The 18,996-nt window shown below is 42.8% G+C and overlaps 1 protein-coding gene across 4 annotated transcripts; it reads right to left on the reverse strand.

Annotated features, from left to right (window-relative positions):
* Positions 1–5,388: 5,388 nt before the first annotated feature.
* prodhb (proline dehydrogenase (oxidase) 1b) lies at positions 5,389–18,282 on the reverse strand. 4 transcript variants are annotated; one of them, XM_035530328.1, is made up of 15 exons: positions 17,904–18,282; positions 16,694–16,902; positions 13,973–14,007; positions 13,572–13,706; positions 13,299–13,363; positions 13,039–13,155; positions 12,161–12,234; positions 11,566–11,704; positions 10,729–10,821; positions 9,819–9,965; positions 9,210–9,385; positions 8,692–8,790; positions 7,881–7,969; positions 7,388–7,588; positions 5,389–5,921 (listed from the first exon to the last, which is right to left on the reverse strand). In XM_035530328.1, the coding sequence occupies exons 1-14, from the start codon at positions 18,219–18,221 to the stop codon at positions 7,398–7,400; spliced, it is 1,887 nt and encodes a 628-aa protein (XP_035386221.1). In that variant the 5' UTR covers positions 18,222–18,282; the 3' UTR covers positions 5,389–5,921; positions 7,388–7,397. The 4 variants fall into 4 exon arrangements, with proteins under 4 accessions (XP_035386221.1, XP_035386222.1, XP_035386220.1 ...); XM_035530329.1 differs by having other exon boundaries at positions 11,566–11,647; positions 13,572–13,715; XM_035530327.1 differs by having other exon boundaries at positions 5,389–5,904; positions 13,572–13,715.
* Between the last annotated feature and the right edge of the window lie 714 nt (positions 18,283–18,996).

An 18,996-nucleotide genomic window follows, 5' to 3' on the forward strand; every position in this document is an offset into this window, starting at 1 on the left:
TTGTATCCTATATAATACACTGTTTTACAAGCTTGTCATAAACAAGTATGACCACTCTGAAACCAATAGTCTCTTTATAAGTGTTCAACCTGAAGCCTAATAGTTAGCATCATTGTCATGTAGTACCAAAATATAATTTACTAACAATATAATCTTGTTAGTCCTAAATATTTTGGAGATGCTTATCTTATCTTTAAGATTGTCCATGGTCTTGTACCTCTTCCACTGAGTCAGTGTATATCACAGGATAGTAGCAGCCAGGCAACTCCCAGAGGAGTCTGTGTTTTACAATATAAACACAGCAAGGGTTGGCCAACATTTTTCTCAGTTAGAGCCACCCATTACTAGAAATGTCTACCGACTGAGTTAAGAAAGAGAACACATTATCAAACTTAAACATAAATTTAAGATATCACTTAAAGTAAATCAAACTTACAATAATGTTTGATCATTCTATTCCATTTTTTGGCATTCCTTTTTTTCGTATTACATTGTATTGCATTGTAGTGCTTGTTGATGTGTTGAATTGATGACACTGGGCATTAATTTGTAATAACCTGTCCAGGGACTGTAGATGAAAATTCTATTATCTGATTATGGCACATTTACAATGATTATGGAAACTGAGACGCTGATAAATATGCACTGTCTCAGGTAAATAAATAAATAGTGAGGATGACTGGTTCAAAGAGAATAGGCTATATGAAGAGTCTGTGAAAGGTGACTTGATTTGTTGTGTACAATTTACAATAGCAGCAGAATGTTACTGGGAAAAAGATTAATAGAAAAAAATTCAATGTGTTTTTGATAGTTTAGACGGAAGAATAGTTTTTGCATGGCGGGGGGGGGGGGGGGGGGGGGGGGCAGCCTTTAAGTAGCTTGATGGCTTGAAGGAAAAGCTCTTATACATTCTCACAGAGATGGCTTGGATATTCCAGTATCTTCTACCAGACGGTAATAGGAGGAATAAGGCTAATAATGTAACTATATCCACTGCACACGCTTCGTAGGACTAATTAGCCTGCTCATATGATGTCATTGCTACTCAGATACAAATGTGGCTCTTAAAGTAATGGCGGCATTTTTTTTTTTTTTTTTTGACCATGAAGGAGTGCACATACGAGAGCGAGAGGGTGTTGTGTTTAAATGCAAGCTCACGCACATTCCAAAAGAGTGCCATCACCATAAACACCCACATTGCCTAGAATCTGTCTGGAGGAAGCTGCTCCAAAGCCTGGCTCCCTGGTGAGGCCCACTTGAACACACTGCACAACACCTTGGTGTTTTCACACCACGTAAAGAGATCTCCTTCCTGCCTGGGTCTTCACAGCAGAGCTCACACTTATGTCAGGCTTGTATCACTTATCTGCAGAAATCAGAAGTTAGTACTGTACTCCATAAACAATTCACTCTCCGTGTATGAACGTTAATATGCGCGTACGAGGTATGTAAAACATGGTGGTTGCAAAGCATGCAGGTACCTGGGCTCTGCCCTCACTTTGAAACTCCTCCCTTGGGGGTAAAAATGACCCCTCCCTGGGGCAAACCCACTGTCCCACACTACTGAATTCACACTGGTGCCTTCTGCCTGCAAGGCAGTTCATCACAAGTGTCGCTCCAGAGGAAAACAATCAGCCCCTAAGGTCAGAACTATGCCTAAACTTTATCAGACTCTAAATGTCTGATTTCTTCTTCCTGACTCTGGGCACTTCTTCTGCCTGATTTACTTATGTTTGCAAAAGTTAGTAGGGAGGTAAAGGGACCAGTCAGTTATTTATTTCAAACCAAAGAGAGAAATCCAGAGGGTCTGAGGGAGAAAGGATAGTATAACTCAAAATCCTGACCTGGGGTCAGGGAAACATACAGCACACCTGGATTTCTCTTCTCCCTATTTTCTGCTGGCAATCAGCCTGTCAGTGCTAGCCAAATACACTATTCTATTGTAACTGCTTGTCTAGGAGAGTTCAGATAGCTTAGCTGTACAAGCCTGCAAACTGGGACCATAGTGAGAAATGGAGCTCTCTCAGGCTAGGAAACAGAAGTGTCTTTAACACAGTTGTGTGAAAGAGTCCAAAAACAGTCCCACGAAAGAAAGACTGAGCTCCACAGAGATGGTGGGTGTGTGGTTGTGGGGTGAGGTGAGGGGTGCACATATGCATGTGTACATGGGTGTGTGCGTATTTTTCCAGCAGCAGTGCGTGGCTACTGGAATTGTTTTTGCCTCTCTCACCTCTCTGCTCTCTTCAAAGATAATGGAAGGAAAGGCTTACTCCCGTGTGTGGTTTGTCTGTCCTTTTGAATGAGTTCTAAATCCATCTCCTCAAAGACCAAGAGAGACAGACAGTCAGGCAGACAGAGAGAGAAAGGGAGGGAGGAGAGAGAGAGAGAGAGAGAGAGAGAGAGAGAGAGAGAGAGAGAGAGAGAGAGAGAGAGAGAGAGAGAGAGAGAGAGAGAGAGAGAGATGGATACAGGAAGACTAGGAGGATGTGCCAAACCAGTCTGTTGTACACACACGGCTCAGTCCGTCGAGACTGTGGAAATGATTCCAAATGTCATCAGCCGCCGCCCACAGCAGCCCTCGCCAGGAAGGCATGTCAGGAATGGCACGGTGTTCGTTTACAAACAGTAACAGTGTGTTCGAGGGGAGTCAATTAAGCATTTACAACATACCGCAGAATAAAAGACGTGCTCATCCAGAGCTGTGTCTTTTAACATGTGAAAGAGAAAAAGAACAAAAAATATCCCATGAAAGACAGAAAGAAAGAGAGAATGAGTGTGTGTGTGTGGGGGGGGGGGGGGTCAAGGTTGGGAGAACAGGGACTTGATTAATCTAATACCTCAATAGCGGTCTAGCATTTGTGCTACTGCAAAACACTGATCCCAGTGATGTGTCATAAAGGTTTTCAGATGCCATTGTTCACCTGTGTGTGAGGTACGACTTGACTTAATGTGCATGCAAAGATGAAAGACTGCGATGTCGGATTGCTGTGTGTTCATTTTGTGTGCGCTTTGGGTGAATGTTTCAGATTTCCCTGCCTCCGAGGATGCACATACGTAAACAGCCACACCACGCCTGCTGGGTTTCTGCCGAAAATTAGAAGCAGGAAATGCTGCACTACCCTCTAATGGCTGTCAGTGGTAGTGCATTTGTTGTATCGGCCGGATGATAAGGCGTGTGCACGTGTGCGGTTGTGTGAGTGTCACTCTTGTGGTCAACAAGCTCATGATACATGAAGAGAGGGCACAAGCACATGTTTCTGGCGCACATAGCTCACCAATTCCCTAGAGGAAAATACAGAGAGCTAGAGAGAAATAGAGAAACAATGAGAGATGGGACAGAGGCAGAATCAATCAAGATATAAAAACAGTAGACCAGCTTTAATTCACCACTTTTACGATGGATTTCATTTAAGCCGTACGTAAAAATAAAAACATTTCACACAGACAACCTTTGAAGCAAAATGGAAAAGAAGGCAAAAGGTATTAACTTACATCTCGGGGACGGTGGAATAGATGAAAGATTTATCTCCATCATCTCCAATACCAGGAGCTATTTCAGTTTTAATAAAACAAACATTAAACATGGTCTGGGTTGAAATCGGCCAGATTTGCCTAAGCGCTTTATTACACGTACAGCAGCATAGTACCATGCAGTCCTTATGAAACTGTATCTGAGGTTTTAGCTTCTGTGGAGATAATGAGTGCCTTCGCAACTCTGCAGCAGACTTGCCCGCATGCGTGCCGCGTTTAGCACCGCTTGCTGCCAAACGGCGCCACTCGCCCTTGTTGTTTCAATTTGCACGACGCCCCCTGAAACAGTTCACGAAACGGTTTCCTGCCGTCTCTCGGCCTTTGGCCGCGCGGTTCAGCACGGTGAGGCGGCCGTTGGGCCGTTCAATAACTAAAGGTGCTGCCGCGGAGCGCTGACCCGTACCCTCGTCTCCTCTGAGTCCGCCTGCCCACCTCCAGCCTTTTAACTCCTCTCCACCGCCCCCGCCTGACACGAGAGGAGCGGTCGGGAGAACAAGCTATTTTCCCTTCAGTAGGAAAGAGGCGTCGCCGAGCTTTTCAGCGAGCTGCCTCAAAGCATCCAGTCCTCTTTATTAAGCTCTCCTACACAGTCCTACACACGAGCGCACTACTGCGCACACACGGCCATCTCTCTGTCTCGTCAGCTTGCCTGTTCTGCGTCGCGCTGTTTAAAAGTAAAATAAGGCCCCTATCAAAGCATGCAGCTGAAGGCGACTATATATATATATATATATATATATATATATATATATATATATATATATATATATATATATATATATATATATATATATCCGTGTATTCTGCATCTGAAGGAATAGAAGGACTTCGCCTCTTGCTAGAGAAACATGCACTGTCCCTGCCATTGTTTAGTTAGTATTCCTATCAGGAAACGCTGGACTCACCAGCAATTGAGATCCGATTAAGGAGAAACCTCAAGCCCCTGTCGAAACATAAAAGGAAAAAAGTAATTAATTCTTGAGAGGTCAGACAGTCATGACACATCTGATGCACTTTTAAAACCCTCTTGTCGATGGTGCTTTGGGGGGGGGGGATGATTATTGTCACCTTGTCAGCAGGGTTAACTACCATATTCACACTCACACACCTTGCAGAGCTATCTGCCAATCCATTAAATTAATACAGCGATTGCACGCACGTGTGTGTCTGTCTGTCTGTGCTTTCATGAGCTTGTCTCCAAAAGGTGCTATCCATTCTGTGTGGGTGTGTGCATGCTACTTGCTCCTATGCAAGATTTACTTCACCTTTATGATTTTTGCACATTCAGATTCCCTCCTCTCTCTCACACCCATTTTGTCCCCATTTCATTCACAATAAACTAGTTTGTTTACTGCCAAGCACCTCTGTTCTTACGCGTTATTACTGTATTTTAGGTGTGAGGACAGTTGCATGACCCACAAGCCACAGGGGGGTTCTGATGCTGACAGAATGAGAAACTGTGGACACGGGCACTCTCGCTCTCTCTCTCTCTCTCTCTCTTTCACACACACACACGGTTAATGAACACTGAAAATGTACACTAAACAAGGCATCAAACAGAACTGGCAAACCTTTATTAAAGCAGAATACAGTACTCCAATAAACCAAACTGGATTATATACCTACTTAATTATTTGCATTTAATAATGTGTGTATGTGTGTGGGGGCAGTGCATGCATATGTATTCACATGCCTGCGCTTAATTAAGGATATACACCAAATAAGGTGTGTGTGTGTGTGTGTTTGTGTGTGTTTGTGTGTGTGTGCGCATGTGAGACATGCAGCTGTGAAGTCAAGTCACCGGTAAGGTGTCTATCCTTTCTTTTGTGGGGGTGGGGGGTGGGGGGGGGGGGGGGGGAATAAATTAATTGTCTGTCTTCTATTAAAAACAGCCCTCGGTGGCAACCAGACTGAAAGAGACTCCTAGCATGCTGTTCTGCTTGGTAGGTGAGGAGTGAGGATAGCCTCTTTCTGCCTCCTGCACAAAACCTAACAGGATGACTCAGATGGACCAGATCCCATGTGTCATTGCGGTAATGACAGCCAGGCTGTCAGGGCATTATACATTCCAGAGAAAGCATAGTCACGATACGACACATAACATACCGCGCAATCTCACCGAATTCAGTTCGGCTCAGTCCAGTCCCGCCTCCTCAATTAATTATTGTGCAAAATTCATTCACTTTCAAGATGTCACAGAGGAAGCAGAAAATAAATCAGCATGACAGTAAAAAGGCAGAAGTGAAGCTCCAAGCAAAGACAGCAGTGTGGCGTGGGAGGGTCGGTCATGCACACTGGACATCACATTCATGAAGGCGCACACCAAGCTCTTCATCTCGATGGCCTCCCCGCATCAACCCAGCATGACACGTCCTGAATAACAGAACAGGCTGTGGACAAGTCAATAAGGCACATTCATTAACAATAAAACATCCGCCGTTTTCAGTGATCACTCGATTAGAGACAAGAACTTCTGTTTCTATTATTAATAAATAACTGGACTTCATATTAATCAAATGTCCCAGCATAAAAAAAAACCCAATATAATCCGATTTTATGATTTGTGTTGTCAAAGTATTTTTATGCTTAGTGTGTTAATAAAACACAGTATAAAACCTACTGTAAAAGTATTTCATGTTCTGAGATTTTAAGTCTTACTGTAAAAGTATTTCATGTTTTTGAGATGTTGAGTTGTGCCAGAATGTAAACACATTTCTAGCACTTCCTTGATTTGCATACTTTTCTTTGTTCCAAGCTGATATTATTTTGAATAAATAAACATAAAGCATAACTAAATAAGCTACTGAAGATCAATGCATTGTTATTGATTAATTTAAACCATCATTAACAAAGTGCTACTGATGGTCATTTTTATCGCCACTGTAATGCTTATGTTTTTATTACTGTTGTCCCACTTGAAGAATGACGGCGGCGCACAAACGTGAGCAGCGGTCTGACATTTTAGGGAGGCCTTTCCAGTGCCATAAAGACACCAGAGAGACAGAGGAGAAAGACGTGGGAGCAGCAGAGAGCAATGGGAACGAAAGAGGGAGGAAGGACGAGGGAGAAAGAAAGAAGAAGAAAGAGAATGTGACGAGGCGTAGAAGCAGGTGTGTGCAGAGGGGGTGGAGAGACAGGTGGAGCAACGCGTGAGGCGAGATGGGCAAAGTGTGAGAGAGAGAGAGAGAGAGAGAGAGAGAGAGAGAGAGGTGCACATTGCTAAGACAGACCTGGTAAAGTACAGTCTGTCTTTAAGACGGACCGCACTGCAAGACTTTCCAGTGGGGAGTCTAGAGAAGAAATGAGGAGAAAAGGGGAAGAGAATGGAGTAGAGGTGGAGAAAGAAAAGAAAAGACAGAGCTTTACGCATCAAGTCAAGACTGAGGCTTGTAGACGGCAGTCGGTCTTCAGAAGTGTGGGAGCACCACCGAGAGACAGACAGAGAGAGGGAGACGCAGACCTCTGTGCGTGCAGGCCGACGATGCAGAATGTTGGATTTGCGTTGGTTTAAAATCTGCCATGTAAGACACATCAAGTCTGGAGAAGCGCACGTGTGCATATGCATTTGTGTGTGTGTGTGAGTGTGTATGTCTGTGGATGCGAGTGTGAGAGAGAGAGAGAGAGCTTGTGGTGTGTGTGTGCGTAATATTATATATATATATATATATATATATATATATATATATATATATATATATATATATATATATATATATTTGGGAGTGTGTGTGTGTGTTTGTGAGTGAGAGAGAGAGAGAGAGAGAGAGATAGAGAGAGAGAGTGAGAGAGTGTGTGTGTGTGTGTGTGTGTGTGTGTGTGTGTGTGTGTGTGTGTGTGTGCGCATGCACGCACGCACGTTTTTTTTTTTACAGAGAGGGTCTCTGGAGGAGCTCTCCATTGGCAAGTCTGCGCATGAACTCCTTCCACAGTAGCTCTCTCTCAGTGTGCACGCCCTTTAGAACAGCCCGGTTCTCCTGAATCCGCCGTGACAGGTAGGGCAGCACCTCACTCACCGGCCCGTACGGCACGTACTTATACACAGGGTAGCCCGCCTGACCTACACACACCCGCACCCACACCCAGGGAAACACAAAGCAGACCAGGGACACATTTATGTTTCTGAGAAGAGACAGTTCAATACTAACCTGAAATGAACTCATTGCTTTTTTAGATTAAAGTCCCTGAATGCTGTACAAGTGTTTGCCAGCACAGTCCACAAGCCCAACCACCTGTTCCACATGTGCAGTAGTCCACATCCCAGTACACCTCAACCATGCCAGTAACACCTGCTACAGGTGTACTAGAAGCTAAGTTGTGTGTGTGTGTTTGTGTGTGTGCACGCATCATACCCAGTGGAAAGCTGATCTGGTCACACATCCCCAATAGCTGGCCGAAGTAAACCTTCCTATCGGTTGGTGCCAGACCCATTTCAGTCATCCTATAAAACAGCATCAGTGCATAATCTCGTCGTAGAACAAACTCCAGCAGAGCTCTCAGATCATTCCAAGCCCTGACATTAGCCCCGTCAGCCAAGAGCTTCACAAGGTCTCAGATCTTCACAGATCTTCTAAAGGCCTCTTGTAATCCTCTTGTCATGGTCTGCCCTTCATCAGTTGGTAATCAGCAGTGAAATGGTCACTGATGAGAGCTCTGCTAAATAAGGTACAACCTTAAAGGAAAGATTGTGCTGCAATAAATAAGATTACATTGCAGCCTTTATTTATACAGCCAATAACTCATTTATCAGGGGGCATCAATCACTGGCCTTGTTTTGAGAATGGTTTGATCACCATGGGTGATGGATTGTTGGAACTGATTGCTAATACTGAGGCTTAACTACTTAGCTCTGGGCGAGAGTCATTTAATATTAGCAGAGGGCAGAGACTGAGGGATAGAGTGGGTGTGAGTGAGTAGGGTGAGAGAGTAATGTGACAATTCTGTGAGGTCAAGTGTGTGTGTGTGTGAGAGTGTGTGTGTGTGAGCGTGTGTGAGAGAGAGAGATAGAGTAAGAGAGGGCTCCTATCTCTAGAGTGTGTGTTTCACTATATATATATATATATATATATATATATATATATATATATATATATATATATATATATATATATGTGCTTGTTTGTCTGTGTGTGTGTGTGCGCGCACGACAGAGAGGGCTCCTACCTCTGGAGTGTGTGTTTCACTGTGTCTATGTTGTGTGTTGCCACCATGACATTGGCTTTCCTGTTCTTCACAATCTCTTCCAACACACAGTCCAGACACCTCCAGGAGACACAGCAATGGCACAATTGAGTGGGCAGAGGAGATCCAGACGATAACTGACACTCTCAGCCAGACATATTACAGTGTGTCCACAGGAGCTTTGATCAGTGTTTACATAACATGCTTTAGCATTTAAAAGGTGCATTAGCTGAAGATTTTCCTGTATATTCCAATATATAAAATACAGGATGTATTATCGATTATAAACGTATTCAATAAAGTATGCGCTCAATTTTTGTACAAAACAAAATTCTCAGTAGCTTTCAAATATATATATTTACAATATACCATACCATACCATAATCAAATCCAACTCAATTGTGCTGAAATGACATTTCATAAGATTCCTCCTCCCTCCCCTACCATGCTGTTTAGTCAGCTGATGAGCTCTTCTGATAATGAAGCTGTGAGCCTCTCACCTGTGGTACATGTGGTTGGTGGTCTCATAGTCAGGGTTGATGGGGTCCTCGTAGCCAATCTTCGCAGCCCTGCTCCTCTCCTGGTGCATGTACGCCCCCCGGACAAGCTTGGCTCCGAAACACCAGCCCTCTCTCCTCGACAGCTCCATGTCCATGGACACGTTTTCATACGCATCCTGTAAAGAGAGAAATCTGGCCTGGTGTACCACAGTAATATCTGTTTTATTGCCTTTATGAATTAGTAAAGCACGCAAATGATGGAAAAATGATATATAGTTCATTGATGATTTTATCAATGGTTTATGATATATACTTCCACCACTTTAAACTTTCAATTTCTGAGATTTTCTGTGTGTTTGCAGGTAAAATATATGTATATATTTTTAAATATATGTAAATATACTTTTATGTAAAACCCTTTGATGCATTGTTTTTCTGTCATAGACCAAGAAACAGAGTCTTCTGCTTTGGAATTTTGAGAAATATAGCTCAGGAATTTCAGTGTCCTTAAAACTGACTTTATTGTTGTCTTAAAGACTACAGAGATCATTTGTGTGCGTGTGCGTGTGTGTGTGTGTGTGTGCATATGTTAGGGTGGGTGGGACTCACCTTGAGGTAGCACTGGTAAGTGTTGAAGATGACAGGTTTGTCTCGGTTAAAAATTCGCTGCATCTCCAGAGTCAGTCGGCTGATGGCGGGTTGGAAATACGTCTGTTCTGCATCGACCATCAGCCTGACGCTGTTCTCCGTGGCATGCTCCAGCATATCAAAGTATCAACACGTCATTCACCGCATATCACCATAGACACGTTTTAAAAGTCAGTTTTCATGCATTTACTGAAAATTGACGTGGTACTTGGAGCGATAACCCAAATAACACATAATTAGCACTGCATTATTGAAAAACATCTATCAATAGGACGGTTAGTTGGTGCATTGACTATCATCATTCAGGAGGTGAAAAGAACTGATATTTCTCTCAGACATAAGCTAGTCTGAAGGCTACGCTCCACATAAACTCATTCAGTTCAATTTCAGGTCAGCCTGTTCAGCAGAGAAACTGAAATCCATCTTGACGAACCAATGCTCACTAATACATTTTTAAGACCTTTTTTTTAAATAATTAATTCATTTCATCTTGAATTGAATTTACCTCCTGACATGACTTGAACTGACAAAAGCATGCTATAATTCTGCGCAGACAGGCGCACAGCAGGAACCTCCGCTGTGTTCATTCCTGCTCATAAAATCGGCATCTCCTAATGTCTGCTGCAACCTTCAGCTCTCTGTAAACTCAGGACACATCGCTCCCGTAAAGGTAACAGGCCACGGCAGGAGCTGGCCACGCACTGACTGTAGGATTTCTAGCAGACGTACAGGACTGGACGGCTGCGCCATGCTGGACGGATGGAGCCTGACCCGCTAGCCCACAGCACGGGCAGGTCGAGTGCTGGAGCATGTTAAGGCATCATGTGGACCAGGACCAGGAGAAGAAGAGCGTCTTGCCTTCAGGTCTTACCTTAGCCAGCACATCCAGCCTTTGGAGCATCCTCTTCATCTGCCTCTCCTCTTCCTCAGTGAATCTACTAAAAAGGAGCTCCAGACGGCCTTCCTATTGAAACAAGGGGAAAAAAAACTGGGTTATGAGCAAGGCCAACATTTTAGGGCCTAACTGTTAAAGTAATGGAAGTGGCTTTATTTTTCTTAGCAAATACATTTAGCGGGAAAGTTTGACTATGGCTGTAATGTGATACAAGGTAAAGTTTTGTATTCAGTTCACTGAAGAATTTTCAAAAATCGTTTGCATTACTTGCAATAAGCTCATTATTTCCACTGCACAGATGCACAAACATTCTTTAGCAGTGTTCTAAAGTGCATCAGCAGGGGTCTAGCAATGTAGCAAGGTTCTAAAGGATTTCAGGGATGTTCGAAAAGATTTCAAAGGAGTTCTAGAGTTTTATTAGTTGACATTGGAAACCTATCTGAAACTCATCTAATGGCTGAAAAGGCTGTTTTGTTCATCATTCCTACATCTTTGCTGCAGAAAATAAATAATTTTGTTAGCTACATTCTATATCCTAATTAGCCAACAAAAGAGACTTCCAAGTTCATAAAATAGCAATTAGCAATGGGCATACATGCTCAGGTCGAAGTCTTGGATCCGAGTCATCCCATTAACACCTTTGCTTCTCTTTAAAACAACACAGAAGGCTGACCTTATCAATCTAATCGTTCAAAGCAAGTAATAACTGTCAAAGGGCTTCTGCAGTGTTTGTGGAGGCAATTGCAAAATAAGGTCGATAAATCTCTTCATTTGTGCCCCACTTAAGATATCAGTGTCCAGTTCCTTCCCTACCTCAAGGTTGGGCACCACAAGAAGATCAGATATCCTCATTCTCTCATCAATCAGGCACTTCCAGTCCAACATGTCGATGGTACTTTTAGAAGCAAGGAAAAACAAACACTTGTCTTCATCCCTCACACAGTCTTGTTTTCTGTTCATGCAAAACCGAACATAGTACAATGCAAATTTTAACTTGCTCATTTGACAAGGGAAATCATGCAGCATGCTTGTGCTCCTAAGATTAAGATACATCTACGATCCAAGAGGCATGTGCACAAAACTGAAACTAGAAGGCAAGCACTAGATTAGTCCACATAAAGCAGTTCCGAAGGTAAGTGGAGACAAAGCCCCACTCAAGGGCAGAGAAACATACTTTAGATGCATGGAAGAACAGGCTGGATTGACTTTAACAGAGGCCCTTGCATTTCATCACATCTAAAACTTTTAAATTAGCTCAGCGTTAATTCTCACTTTAGCTACCAGCGGTGCAACATCCTACAGCCCACTTCAGAGTTTTAAGTGTGAACATGAGAGGATGTGCTTTAGCCTGACTCTTTAGTCATGGTGAGCAATTCTAAACCTTTGAGATGTGGACAGCTGTCCTCACCCTGATGGGCACCGCTTCTCCCTGGAGAACCAGCCATGGAGGTCGCCGCCGGCACCGAGCTTTGTCAAACACGCCTGGAGGAGCGAAACGGATGTATGCACCGATACCTCGATAAGCAGGGGAGGCTTCACAGAAGGCACCCATTGTCGCTTTGTGTTTTAATTGTGTGCTCTTAAAAAGAAAAAGGCTCTAGAAAGCACCAGGTTAACCCAACAGAAACATCTCATTTGCAGCTGGGCCCTTTTTATATTGATTTACAACAGAAGCAAAAGCCAAACTTCTGAAAAGTACAGACTGTCATAGAAGATAACCATACATGTAACTGCATGAGTGTAACTAAAGAACAATTTTCAATAGCTCATCATGAAATCACTGTCATCAACATTAAGATCTGTCAGTATTTACTGGTTGAATGGCTAGTTAGTACATATTAAAGTCAAGTGGATACTAAATATTAAATGAAAATCTATGATTCTTAGATCCAGGGTTATGGTGTAGAGCTGAATGTGTCCTGAAATGGCAATTCTCCAATTCTTAAGTAGACTGAGAAACTGACCTCTTTTCACCATTTACTACCCATGAGGTTATGCTTTCTTAATGCTTTCTTGAGAATGTGAGAATGCCTACACACACACACACACACACACACACACACACACATTCACTTTTTTCTTTTTGAATAGGAAATGCACCTGCACCTGACTCTGACTCTTTGAGGCGTGTAGGGTGTCTGAATCTACAGACGTTTATTTGATTTAGTCTGTCTGGATCTACAGAGGCTCTATCTGCTCTAACACGTGTACATGTGTGTGTGTGTGTGCGCATCTGTAGTTGCGTGTGTTGAGATGCTGTAAACTCAGCATGACCTCTCCCCGTACCTGCACCTGCTGCAGGTCCAGTCTCTGCTCCAGCGCCTCTCGACCATCTTCACCCTGCAGGGCTGCCAGGAAACCAAAAAATCGAGTCCACTTCATGAGCACCTCTGAGAACTGAAGCTAGGGTTCAGGACCAGGAGAGAACAGCAGGGGTCTGAGCTAAGGGGTCTGCATTAAATTCACCATGGCAACAAGGTGTTCTAAATTCTCAGTACACTTGAACCCCTCTTGACCCTCTCGTCCAGCAGGACCAACGTTCCTACCAGGAAGCGTGGCCGGCCTAGTGCAGTCATCTTAATGGCAGAGAAGCCGTCTTCAGGGTTTCCACCTGCGTGAACATGTGCGTGTCAGTACAGGTGTGGAACAGGTGTCTCTCCATTAGGAGAGCTAGTAGCTAAACTGGGTTCTCCCTCCCTGGGTTCTAAACTGGGTTCTCCCTCCCTAGGTTCTCCCTTCAGTATCACTGGGTCAGTGTATAATAGTTTGATTGAAATATCGCTTCCTGAAGTGAGAAATCCTGTTTGATTTGTTTCCACCTGACGCTTTGATGCATTTGATGAAGATCTCCATGTGCTGGTCACATTTGACCTCGTCGGCGTAGAAGTATGTGCGAGCGCTTGTTACACGGTCCCGTCGATCGGCAAACCTCCGATGGGCCATGGACCTCCTCTCTCGACGACCCACAAAACAATCAGACAGCCGCAAAACAATCAGACACACCTTCTTCTTTCTCTGCAACCTTTAACCTGCTCTTGCCCTTATCTGCAACCTTTTACACGCCATCCCCTTTAGCCGCAACCTTTATTATGCCATCCTCTTTAGCTGCAACCTTTAAATCGGCATTCCCTTTAACAGGAACCTTTTACACAACATCCCCTTTATCGCAACCTTCTACAGTCCACAGCATAGAAATGCTGAGATAAACAGACATACTCACCAAGCTTTTCTTTTTCTGATACCAGCATACAAGATCTGACAAGGAAGAAACAAAGATATTACTGAACCATTGCTGTGATGTTCCTTTAAACACAGCTAGTTTAATACAATAATAACAGACACAATATCCAAAGAACTAGCAACATGTATTACTCTCACGGAGCTTTGAATGAGAAGATGAGGGGAAACTTAGCTGGCGTTTGGTGTTTATGATGGCCATTAACTTGCAATGTCAGTTGCAGCAGCAACTGGGATTTGTGTAGATGGTACTCTGGTCATCTAAACTGTCTCGCGCTAAACTCCATCACTCCCGCTCATTGCTATTCTGCAGAGACACTGGCATTACACGATTCTAAGCCTACGAGCTGCATGCCAAACTCAGACCCAATCCAAACCATGCACCACTCTTTCACCAACACACCACTGACATTCTGAAGCACTTAAAAGTTTCACCAGAACAGATATTATTAAATATTTAAAGTTTAAGTTGTTCCTTCAGTTCCAGTGAGGTGTCCAGTAGCACTCTACATTGCTTGTTTTGACATCTGTGGATTTCTAACACGAGTCCTGCTTTACAGTGGTGTAACATTGGAATCACACACCACAAATTGTGCTTAGAAGCCTTTTCAGTCTTGAATAGACTGATGGTACTTCCTGTAGTGGTCTTTTCAGGTCATGCAAAACTTCAGTTTCTCGTCTTTCATTTGCTAGGCATTTTTTCTCACTGACTTTCACTGCTTACTCAGTATTTGTTGCAAATTTTGCTTACCAAAATATCCTAATTTCTCTTATTCAATCTACTTACTCTGTTTGGTTTAAAACTAGTTAACTAAATAAGATTGCTCAGTTGAGCTCTGTGATTCTATTTTGTTTTTTTACTATGGTAACCACAGTATGCAAAATCAGATCTGTTTACATCTTAAAACAAATTAATCAAATAACATGAATTCCATAATCAATAGTTCTGATTGAAAAGACATTTTGCAATGGCATATTTGAGATACATATAATAGTGTAAGTGATGTGTAGCCTAATTATTTATAAATGTAAATTTACTACATCTCGTGGATTAAAACAGAACAACAGCTGCACAGAGAAAACAATCTAGTCACATCTGTTATATTGTATTTCTAACAGCCTGGGTTTGTGGAAAAAACGCAAGGTAAGGATGGAATGTCAGTCCCCTTCAGGATGACCAACACCCGGCCTTCATAATAGACACCAGCTCCTACATGGACACCATATCCTCCATTCTCTTTATATTGCACTCTTGGTAATGCTGAAAAGCTGAGCCGTCACTTCTGTGTAACATCGTTACCGGGTCCGGTGGGGTGGACAGTAATGCAATACTGATAGAGGCAGAGGTTCTGGAACACATACACACGATGAACATAAATGAGCTTTTATTAGCCTATGGACAGCCTTGGTCTTCTGCGGTCATAAAAAGCATTTCCAATAAACTGGCCATGTCAAACCGCATAGAGTATGTGATGATTCAGCGCCCTCGTGTGGTTTGTAGGAGTAGAGCAATGTATTTACAATAATTGATGCCTCCTTTTGCAACTTTAGGTAAATGTTTTTAAGTGACTTAGATGCCTGGCAGTTGTGACAAATGTGATGTGGAAAAAAGTATATTTATTACAGCTCGCTATATGCTCTCTCTCTCTCTCTCCCTCTCCCCCCCCCCCTCTCTTTCTCTCCCCCTCTCTCTCCCTCCCTCCAGTGGGCAGTGTTTCTTTTATATTTCAAGCAAAGGACCACTGGGGATTATAGTGCTTGTTTGGAAAGAGTCAGCTGCTATAACAAATTGATACAATTTGTTCAAACCAAACGTCATAATGATGACACAGTAGTGATATAAAGGTGTCATAAGCAATGATATAGTTCTACATTATCACACCAGAGACAAAATCAGATCTAGGAGATTAAGAATATAGGATAAAAAGGTGACAATCTTTAGATCAAACAGCAACACACAAAAAAATATTTGTTTAAAACAAAATAAATGCAGTTGATATTTTGGCTGATAAACTGGGGCACTGACATATTTCTCCTCCTAAATAAAAACCTTTTTCCCCTGATCATTCCTAAAGGGACAGCATTGTTTAATGTCCCAGATTTCACCCAGTCAAGAATGATCAGTAGCCCTGTATTAACCATACATAGTGTGAATCACATCGCAACTACTTACTCAAACTAGAGAGATTGTCCACTTACACTCCCAGTCTTCTTGGCAAGTTATACCTTTAGAGAACACTCAAAAACAGGGAATCTTTACAATGCTCTGTTACTACTGACTATGACCATAATTGACTTAATTTTCCAAATATGATGTGAATTACCATTGAGTGAAGCGTTAGAACATTTTGGAGGGAGGTAGGATGAAGATAGTGTTTCTTAATGCCAACACCCCCAGGGGTCCAAACTGCACTGATTTCAGACTGACATGATTCTCATGTTCTTTGTTTCATTGTAGCTGGGCCGTACATGCTGCTCTGGTGTAAAATTTGCTCAATTCAACACCAACAGGACCTTCTTGAATTATGCCACATCATAAATCAGTGTGTACTGCGTTACCCATAAACCTCTTGGGTGCACCAAGCTGCTGTAGTGAATTGGCATTATTCATGTTATGCAAGATGGCATCTTTTTGGGGGTATAAGAGATTAATCTAAAGGTACACTGACACAGCAGGAGGGATAAAAGGAAGGAAAACACTTACTCCCTTTCTTTCCTGTCAGCCTCTTCCTGTGAGAGATCTTCCTCTATGCTGTAGTCAAGCACAGCTCCTACGCCAAAGGCCCTGTTCTTCTCAATGAGGGGTCTGATAGCTTCATGGTCCTCACCAGCCACAAACTGACCATAGAACGTCATTTTCATCAGCTGCTCAAACACCTTTACACCCAGCAACTTCTCGCCCAGGGCCATTACCTGTTGGAGGGTCAGCAGCAGGCATTTAAAATGTGCAGCTCTGGGTTGGCAAAGCTGCTCTGTCTTTGTTCCTTGGGTGTCCCCTTGAAGGGTCACTGCACATGCCTCCATTACACCACTAACACACCCAATTCAACTCACGAACATCTCAGTATTCAGCAGATATTCAGGAAAGGGAAGACACTAAGTGTCCAGTGCTGAGGGCCACTGGAACCACATTTGACTGTCACTGTGGTACTTAATCTTCATAAAGCAAAACTACTAGATTCCAGGTGTCCAGAAAAAAAAGTAACGAACATTAAAACATACCATGTTGTATGAAGAGAGACAGACAGAGCAGTTAAGAAGTCTTAGCAGTAAATAGGTAGTAGTAAATGCTCAAGTCAAAGTTAATGGAGACGTATGAGAACACACAAGGAAAACGTGAAAATCTGTAACTAACTGGACTGTAACTATCGTTCAAATAGTAAAGCACAGTGAAATAGGTGAAAAGCATTTTATCCTGTTCAAACCAGAATCTCTTGACTACTCTTTGGTAATTTGTATATTCTGTCTCTGTCCACACGGGGTCAGTGTGTGGTTCTACGCGTCAGTTTGCACGTCATGTATAGTTCATGTTGCGCGTCCACGCACTGGTGATGAGACATCTGCAGACACGCTCCTTTCTCTGTACTGCTACTCCGCCCCCAATTTGGGGACGGGGCCAAAGCTTGGCACCCCATCCAAGTTACTGATAGTTCCTGATGGAAGTACAGAGTGGGGTAAAACGATAGCACACTAATTAGCACGCAAGGGACGACGAAATAGAATCATGGGACACTAGAGAAGCCATTATGTTGCAGCAGTGTCAAAGATGTTGAATAGTACTTGTTAAATGCAGTAACATTTACGACGGCCTCCGTACAGCCACGGTCCATTTGAGGTCCTGCAGTTAAGCTGCAAACTTTTAACAGTAAGAAGAACCGGGGAGTAAGTGATCAGTTGAAAGCTAAAGCACGTACCTCTCTATTCTTATCAACAAGGAAGTCATATGAGCACAGTTTAAAAACCAACAGGCTTCTTAGAAGCTCGAGAGTGTTTTTGCTTTTGTAGGCTTCTTTGGTCTGTTCAAAGTCAACAGAGATCTTGTTTTTGGATACCACGTTGTCCCTGACATTAGATCGTTGTGCCCGCGTTTTTGTTTTAGAGTTCACAGCTCTGTAATGATGCGTCGAGGTGATCGTGGAAGGCCACCTGGCCTGGCTGAAGACCGCCGGTCTTCTACACCTGTTAACAAAAGCGACGCACGCAAAGACATTGGAAGTTCTGCGGTACCACATTACTTTTAGACGTTCTGTTGACGGTCCAGAAAGAACGCAGATCAAGGCTGCCACACACACCTCCTTCGCCTTGAAAAGCTATAGGCTGCATACTGGAGGACCGCCTTCATGCCCGATTAAAGGACCGTTGATTGGTCAATATTCTTTGACGCTTGTTTACTGGCGTAACGAGATGCGCATGAATTATTAAATCCCTGGTTTTTTTCCCCATTTGCTTAAACTCTTTGTCAATTCTGGAGTAACGTTTTCAAAAAAACATGAAAGCCTTAAATACAAGCTTGCCGGCCAGAATTTCCATAAAACTGAACAGAAACAAAGATGAGATATGGCAAATGAATAAATTCATGACTCGTATTTGTGTTTGTAATGTATGTCACTGGTTGATACTCTGCATAGTTCTAGTATTTGACGAAAGCAAGTATAAGCACAGCATGGACTGGACTCTTTTGACCTGAGGTTATTTCTGAGGTTGTTTTTACCAACTTTTACCAACTTTAGCAACTGCCCCTCTCCTCTTGGTAACGTATTTTAAAGGAACAGTAATAATTTTTATCACCAAAAATTAGCAAACATTATTTATGAAAGTGATTGTTTATAATTTTTTCATCTTTTCCAGTTCATATTAGATAAAGAATCAAAATGTTTTGTAGTCCTCAGGTGAGGCAGTTTATGCTCCATAGAACGGAGGTGGCCATGTTTAAAATACATTTAGTACTTTCTGAAGCACCCAAGCCACTAGGTGTCAGTATAATGGCTGTTTCAGAAAGTGAAGAAG

This window comes from Electrophorus electricus, chromosome 9, assembly GCF_013358815.1.
Source record: "Electrophorus electricus isolate fEleEle1 chromosome 9, fEleEle1.pri, whole genome shotgun sequence".
NCBI classification, from domain to species: domain Eukaryota; kingdom Metazoa; phylum Chordata; class Actinopteri; order Gymnotiformes; family Gymnotidae; genus Electrophorus; species Electrophorus electricus.